At 39.3% G+C, this 8,240-nt stretch overlaps 1 protein-coding gene across 1 annotated transcript; it reads right to left on the reverse strand.

The window, feature by feature from the left end:
- Nucleotides 1–373: 373 nt before the first annotated feature.
- LOC116398140 (homeobox protein Hox-D11b-like) lies at nt 374–2,811 on the reverse strand. Its single transcript, XM_031874213.1, has 3 exons — nt 2,124–2,811; nt 785–926; nt 374–467 (listed from the first exon to the last, which is right to left on the reverse strand). Exons 1-3 carry the CDS (start codon nt 2,809–2,811, stop codon nt 374–376), a joined length of 924 nt encoding a protein of 307 aa, XP_031730073.1.
- Nucleotides 2,812–8,240: the final 5,429 nt, after the last annotated feature.

The raw sequence follows: 8,240 nt of genomic DNA on the forward strand, positions 1-8,240 counted from the left end.
TAATGGCTGCTGACAGTATTTTCAGATTTATTGAGGGATACAAAGAGATATCCCTAACTCCCTCTTTTGAAACCTTTGACTCTAATATGTCAACAAAATGAAAGAAGAATTCGGAATTTGGCTTTATCAAATGGATGCAAATGAGCACATGTTTGGTAAAATAATGGATCATTTGCACATTTAACATTTTCAGAAAACTTGAAATACAAAAAACAATTGTCTTAATGTTAGTATTCAATGGGGAATTTTCATGGTGATATCTTAGAGTCATCTGCTGTCTCCTCCTGCTTGGAATAATGCAGAGCTGTCACACAGGTTGTGCACGGCGTTAGAATAAAAACTCTCTCTTACTTCTTTCTCCCTCCTCTGTCCATCAGAACAAGTGATATCCTGCGTGGTACAGCAGTGTCTCACTCTTCAGCTTCTTCTCTTTAATTCTTCTGTTCTGGAACCAGATCTTCACCTGTCTGGATCAGTAAAGGAACAGCAACATGCTTGATGTATTTGTGCTAGAGGGTATTTTAGCAGAATATTCATAGGGATGATCATCACATACATTTTTTTTGATTGATATCAATTCATTTGCCAAATATTTTCTTGATTTTATAGTCAGTGAAAATGCCAATCTAAACTTCTCAGACATCTTGAAATGTGTGATGAACAGTCCAAACCCAAAGATATTGAGTTGTGTCCCTCGGCCCAGCAGATCTGTCAAATGTAAGTCAGTGAATCAGCGCAGACTAAAATAAATCATGATTAAAGGAATAGTGCAACATGCACGCACCGCTCTGACAGACGCAGAAGGCTGGACAGCTGCACGCGTCTGCCCTTGTTGATGTAGACGTTGAATAGAAACTCTCTCTCCAGCTCTCTGATCTGCTGCTTGGAGTAAGGACATCGCTTCTTCCTCCTCACAGGGGGCTCTGCTGGAGAGAGAGGGAGAGAGGGGGAGAATGATATAGAGGAAAAGGGCTGTGACAAAGAAATATGTCAACAAACAAAAAATACACAAGAATCGTAATCTCATTTTAGAGTGTGTCTGGAACATGATTAATGTAATGCAACACTGTTGTGAATGGTGCAACAACTTTTACATTCATTGTATAAGTTGGAGATTAATTTTCCTGAAATTACTTTTAATTTTGAATTAAAGTTGAATGTCAAGGTCTAAGTCAAAACAGTGAGTTCAAGAAGTTAACATGAACTTAAGAATGTTGTAATGAAGTCTTGAATTAAAGCTCTCATGACAAGTTACTGTTTGCGTTTGTAGATCTGTTCTAGATCTTGTTAGTCACAGGCAAATGTAGGCCCACGTGCACGGTTAGTAGCCCACGTGACTGTTTGCTCTTTCAACAACCAACAACCTTCAGCTGGAGGTGTAACAATTGCCAACAAATGGAGAGAATATTGAATAATAACTAATTGTATTGATGGAAATAGATAAATAATCACATCTATAGGCAAATTTAAAATAATAGTTCACATGAAAAATATGATTTTTAAACGTATAAACATTCAACAGTCTCTAACTATTTGATTATATTGTTGTATTAAATACATTCAGGTGTTAGAAATGTAGCGTAAAAAGAAAGTAGAATATAAAAGTATAGGCTCCATTTTTTGTGTTATTGTTAATACATTTAGTACCCATAGCTTTATTTTGAAAAGAAGAACCTGGTCTAATATTAGACTTAATAAACACATATTATCAGCCTACACAATAATTAAACAAACACATAAATATCAGTGTTAAGTAATAGTCTATTTTCTGACAAAATGTCAATAATTAAATGACTCTTCTTGGCTCCATGTTTGGACCTCTTCCGGTTCTTGCAAACATTTTCATTCAGTTTATCCAAAAATACTTACGTTAAAGAACATGGAGGCAGTAGGTTGGAAGAAAAATAAATTATAATACCTATGCATCATTATGATGTTATTGAAACACGATGATATCAAATAGTCTATTTATCAGTTGAAGGCCGACACATCTCTCGTGGCCCTGTCTGTATATACGTGATCGCACATGGGGGTTTTCAAAACTTTCAAAAATCTCAGTTAGGAATTATACTTTCTCTCTATTTTTATTCTTGCAATCATTGCCTTGTATGACTTCCACTTACCCGGGGAATAGTCTCCTCCACTGCCGCTGGATGACGGCGCATCCTCCTCGTCCTCCTTCCCGGCCCGTGGTGACTCTGACCCCGCCCTCACCTTGCTGCTCCCCCCGGAGTGACAGCTCGTCTGCGGGGCCCGATTTGTCTCTTTCTGCCGTTGGCTCCCGGGTGTAATCTTCGCTCTCGGGTCCACTCTCTCCTCCGCGTGCTCCAAAAACTGGTCGAAAACCGGCGGCAGGACTCTGGTGCGTCCTGCCAGGAAGAGGAGCTCTGAGTCCGGATTGAACGCCGCGTATCCACCGGGGAAACCCCGCGGGTCTCCGGGAAACGCCGGTGCGTGAAAACGTGCACCGGAGGCGCCGTAAACAGCTCCACCGTACAGAAAGTCTTGGTTGAGCATCGTCTCTAGCGAGGATCGTAGTCCCCGGTACTCGTGATGAACGGCATCCCCCGGCAAACGGACGCAGGACGGCGGCGCAGAGGTGATGGGACGCTCCGCCCGGTGGAGAGTCCATTTCCACGGAGGAGGATACTGCTGCCGCGGCTCGTGGTGACAGCAGCCCCGGCAGTCGGACAGTCGTCTCGCCGAAGCGGTGCTCTGGTCCAGCAGAGCGGCGCCGCTCTCCGTTAAAAACGGCGAAGTGATGGAGCCAAAGTCCGACTGTGACGGATAGGTGCAGCTTGGTAAATACATGGACAATTTCAAATACTTAAAAAAAACTCTAACAGGGTGTGGTTTGGCCTGAGAATAAACAAAACCGACAATGAACAGGGTAATAATGTATAGGCTACCCCCTTCTCTCAATCCACATGGGGGCAAATGAGTTGTTTCAACTCTGTAATTATCATCAATTAATATCTCTGCATCGTGACCCAAGCCCTGGAGGTGAAAACTAAGAAACTGGAATATTGTAAAAAATAAAAAAGCCTTTTTCCACATGTCTTCATTCCCGCCCACTGAAACCATACCCTCTCAATACCCTTCCGCAAAGTGAGGAGAACCTAGTCTTTGACCTTGAGCCTGCCCCGAACTGGATCTGCTTTGGCATGCATTCACTGTCATGAGACCTCTTGGATATTTTTCAACTTGTAAAACCCCACCCCGATGTTCAGAGCAAGTTTTCTTCGAATAAGGAGCACAGACGATTCTTAGCAGCTGTACTTGAAAGCCCATTTTGGACATTTAGGAGGCTCACTTTAGAGCCCTTTAAATGTTTTTCTTTTATCTCCATCCTGTCTCGTGAGGTCCAGACTGAGACAAAAGAAGCATTCACACTAAACGGGGATTGGTGAAGATAAGATCTTATCCTAGATCTTTTATTTAACCACAGTGGGGACATTTGCATGATTACAGCAGCAAAGTGGATAGTGCAACAAGAGACATCAGTAGGACAAAACAAACAAAGAAACAAGTATAAATAGTCAAACAGTAAAGGACAAAAACAACAAAAGCTAAAAATACAATATAATCAGATTGAGTGGTTGGATACACATTATTGCACATGAAGCATCAATCCCTAATTTTATTTAAAGAATAAAGTCAGGTATTCTACAGTGTTGTTAACAATAACATCGAGGTACAGTACAGCATATCTGAAGGGAAAATGTTTATTTTACTATATATTAGATATTAGATATTTAAGGTTCAATAAATCTGACATTTTGCTGACCGCTGTGTTTTATGACAGTGTTGAACATCTTTTAAATGTGTGCATTTGCCTAAACATTAAAATGATTTTCATCCTTGCAATAAATGTTGCAATTTTGATTTAAAAACTTGTATAAAACTAATATGCATTTACATTATAAGCTCAGTATTTTGCAAACTATCACTTCAACTCTAACAGATCTTTTTTTCTTCTTAAAGTCAATACGTTTTTACTTTATTGGTGCTTTTGCATCATGATAACCAACATCTTATTGTTAATTTTCCTTTTTAATATATGCAACACTTCACTAACTCTACAACTTCAGACTTTAGTCTCACATAAATCTGATTAATGAAAATATATCAAGGGAAATATCATCAATATATCTTGTTTGCAAAATAAGCAATAATAGCAACCGGTGGTGCACGATTAGCAGTTAATTGTATAGTAACATAGCAGCAGATACATTAACAGCAGTAAGTTAACTGGTGACCCATCACCCTCCATTGATAATTACTGCCTAAGAGTATTAGTTGTTTTAGAAGTAGTACCAGCACTACTGGTAGTAAACCAGTGGCTGGCAGCAGTTAAGTAACAGTATTAGTCGAGCAGTCGTGTCGTGTCCTTATGAAGTAAGAGCTCTGTAAAAAGAAACCCTTGTAATGTGTCGGGGCTTTCCCAGTTATTGCTCAGTAAATATATGTGTCTAATCAAAAGATGTTTTCTATTTTATGCATTCACTCGTCATGAGGACATCTCACTGAGACACAATGTGTTGTTCTGAAGAGAGGTTGCTGAAGCTTAACAGTGACGTCTGTTCTTTTCTTTTGATGTTCTGGGTTTTACTGTATACGAGCATATAATATAATAGGTTGGATTCTGACACGCAGCTGATCACATCAAAGTGCTGCTGAATATAGATGTGACGGAAATAATTTCTCAATTACTTCTTAACACACACATTCATAAGCTCAAGTAAAGACCATTTGATGCCAAAAAAAAAATATTTATTGATAAACAAGATTTAAACTCACAATCCAGGAAAACAGAAGGATGGCAAAGGCCAACCAACAAACTCAGCCTGAACCCAGACCTTCAGAGACCACAGCAACTTTAAATACACCAAAACCTGAAAACAGCTCAAAACCAAAATCGTGCTCTCTCCCTCATCTTGTAGTCTGTAGCCCGCTCAGGTCCATTACTTCATTAGGCTCTGGAGACAGAAGACAGAGGGAACGCTACCAGAGAGGCGTCTGGCTGAAAGCCTTTCTGTCAGCGTGACTGTTGAAAGAATAGAAAACAGAAATTCCTTGCGTGTAACAAGCAGAACAAATACTCCTTTCTTTGCATGCGCAAAATCTGCTTTTATAAAAGGTACTTATATCACATCCAGACATTAAAACACACGTACATAAAACACACACACACACACACACACAAAGCAGCTACATTAAAAGGAGCACCAGGTACTCGATAGTGAGGACTGAATGAAGGTTAAATAAATAGGAATAAAAGGCTGTGTGCTGAGGAAGCAAGCTGCTGGCTTCAGAAAGAAGACGCCGTCAAATATCTTAATGAAGGACAACAGGGACAAACGATTTTACAGGGACAAATGAAGAAAAGGCCTCGAAGTATGTAGGAGATGTAAATCACAGCCTGAGAGTGGCTTTTTTTCATTTGTTCACACCACTGTCATGAAATATAATGCTAATTGTCAGCATGTATGTTGGCTTTGAATGATAGTTAAGATATATGTATAAATAACAAGAGGAACATTTTCCATAGAAGACATTTTGACAATCCACAGTTCAAATAAGAGAAGCGCAGGTGTAAAGAATGAAATGGTGAATGAATTTCATTCGGCGGCTTCAGTTTTCAGGGTCCTGCTTTAGTTTGTTGTCTCTCACACTTTCACACCGTCATGGTTTACTGGGACGATTAAGAATGGAGCCATCGTTAATGGTGCTAATAACACCTCTGTCTGCTGTGAAAAATACCAATAATTCTAATTTGCTAATATCGCCAACACAGTCTCACGACAGTTGGTGAAATAATGTATGAAATGCAGTCTATTGGTTTTGTGTAACTTTTTTTTTCAGGAAGACATTATGTTAAAAACAGAAAGTTAGGTTGAGGCAACAAAACTACATAATTAGGTTTAGGAAAACTGTGACAAATGTTAGGTTGAGGCAACAAATCCCCAACCATAAAACCCACAACATGGTGTCTGTGTTTGTTGGACTCATCCACTTCCCCTCACGCCCACCATGACGGGTCTTTTTGGATATTAAATACTTTGTCTCTTGCTCAGACTGTTGCTTAGTCACGTGGATGCATTAAATGTGTCTCCACCACGAATAAGGATCTTAATTGACTTTCCATTGGCATCATTTTTCATCCAGGGCGACACAAAAAGACCAGAACATTTATTTTTCAATATTCACAAAAACCAAAATGGCATTTCGTGACTATTTCACAACCTGCCGTGATACATGGGCTGTGCTGACGTTCATGTGTCTCTGCAGGTGTCTCTGCAGGTGGGCAGCTGCACTTGAGACGTCTCAGTCTTTGTCACAGGATATGTGTTTGGGTAGTTTCTCTCACTACACAGGTGTTCAGATGCCTCTTTGACCAAGAGGGCTGTGCAATGCACATTGAACAGTTACTGCAGTTTATGTGCATTGTTTACACCAACAGATACTCGGTGGTTTTGTGTCTGGTTACATCCCATACGTTTGGACGATGTGACTTATAACCTGCAGTAAATTAGAACTTTTCTGTGAACATTTAAGTCATTTTGAAGAAACTAACGTAGCCCTAAAATGTGCATTATGGCTTTAAGTCATCACAAATAGGCTAAAACTGGAAAGCTCTTTGGTCTAAAGCAATATAAAAACCTTAAAGGTGTGTGGAGATTAAATTGTATAATAAATATTTATGTCTAATTAAAAGATTTTTGCTATTTAATGCTCAACAGCTAAATTAAATTAAACGCAATGAGGAGAAAAAAAACTAACGAATTATCTTAAGTGAGCTTTGTGCTTTTATGTTTGGTTAGGCAACATTGGGGTCACAGACAACGAACAGAAATAATGAACGAAGCTCATAGTTTAAAGTGAAATCACGTGTTCCGCCATAATGACCTGGAGTCATTTCAGTAGTGGATCTGAATCGATTAAGAAATGGGATTTAGACCAAAGATATTGTGCTGATAGTGTGGTCTCATTGGGCTTTAAAACACCGGAAATGTCGAAACAGAAACCAGAAATATGAAACAAACTCTAGAAGGCTGACAGTGAGAGGTTTTATAAGGACACCACTGAATCTCACAGCAGCAGCATTAACGTTATTTAAGTGTGAAGTCCTGCATCTAATAGTTTCCCTATTTTCACGTATAAACATATTAATTATCAAATTAACATCAGTTAACTCTCATCTCTGCGCGCTGTAAATAAATACATAATGTGGAAATAATTAAACTATTGTAAATAGGTCAAAAAGCAGCATGTAAACTATTTCGTTTCTTTATTTGTTTCTTTATTCTCCTTAATAACCCTTGTTTAGGGCTTGCTTCTAAAATGTATCACATGCTTGTAATAACATTTTATAGCTCACCGGTTTTCTTTTTACTCCATTTAAAGTAAATGTGTTGTGCATTAAAATGCAATGCAGTTGCGTTCCATTGAGTGAAAGTGCAGCACAGCAAGTATCACAATTAGAGCGTTGAATTGTGAACAAAAAGAAACTAAAGAGAGCAAAGGAAGTCAAGGACAGAAACACATAAACAAACACGTGTTTTCAGCGGTGGTTGAAGGTGAATTACTGAGCAGCGGGATGTGCAGCTGTGCAAAAAGAAGCCAGCAGAAGTGGAGGCTTACCTTGTTGTGGATGAGAGGCCGAGCAGCAGCAGCAGCAGCGAGTCGTGCGTCGGCGTGAACGTTTGTCCTCAAGCAGGTGTCTCCTTTTCTCTGCCAGACAACACACTGACCGGTCGGTCCAATAAAAGGGTCTAAACCCCCCAAAGTGAAGTGTCTTTGAACCGTGTACCGTTCAGTCAGCAGACAGCAAATGGTGGCAATGCGGGACCTCTGTCATCCTCACTGGGAAAACCTAGTGGAAGGCAATATCAATCTCAAATCAAACCGTGGGGAAATTATTAAAATCACAACTAAGAGATTAAAATAGCACAAGTTTCCTGCTGTGCTTCATTTATTATACGATACTATGTTTTTAATTAAACCGAATTTCACTTTCACTTTTGCTGCACAACGAAACCTGCTGATATTACAGTTCTACGTGTATTTTTAGAACAGTCTGGGTCTCGTGTGCAAATCAACAAATTCATCCGCGCTTTCTTATAATCGCAAGGCTTTTCAAAATAAGATACATATAAAGTAAATGTGTTAATTATCTTGCCTTAATCAAAGATGATGTGATTACTGTTTAGTGTGACTTTGCAAAATCCATTTGTCCC

This window comes from Anarrhichthys ocellatus, unplaced genomic scaffold, assembly GCF_004355925.1.
Source record: "Anarrhichthys ocellatus isolate YVR2014 unplaced genomic scaffold, GSC_Weel_1.0 scaffold3, whole genome shotgun sequence".
NCBI lineage: Eukaryota > Metazoa > Chordata > Actinopteri > Perciformes > Anarhichadidae > Anarrhichthys > Anarrhichthys ocellatus.

Excerpts from the sequence above, each read along its gene's own strand:
- LOC116398140 (XM_031874213.1), bottom strand. The coding sequence starts at position 2,811 with ATGTATTTACCAAGCTGCACCTATCCGTCACAGTCGGACTTTGGCTCC. Across the intron at positions 927-2,123 it reads TGGAGGAGACTATTCCCCGG|CAGAGCCCCCTGTGAGGAGG; the intron begins GTAAGTGGAAGT and ends CTCTCTCTCCAG. Across the intron at positions 468-784 it reads CTTCTGCGTCTGTCAGAGCG|ACAGGTGAAGATCTGGTTCC; the intron begins GTGCGTGCATGT and ends TTACTGATCCAG.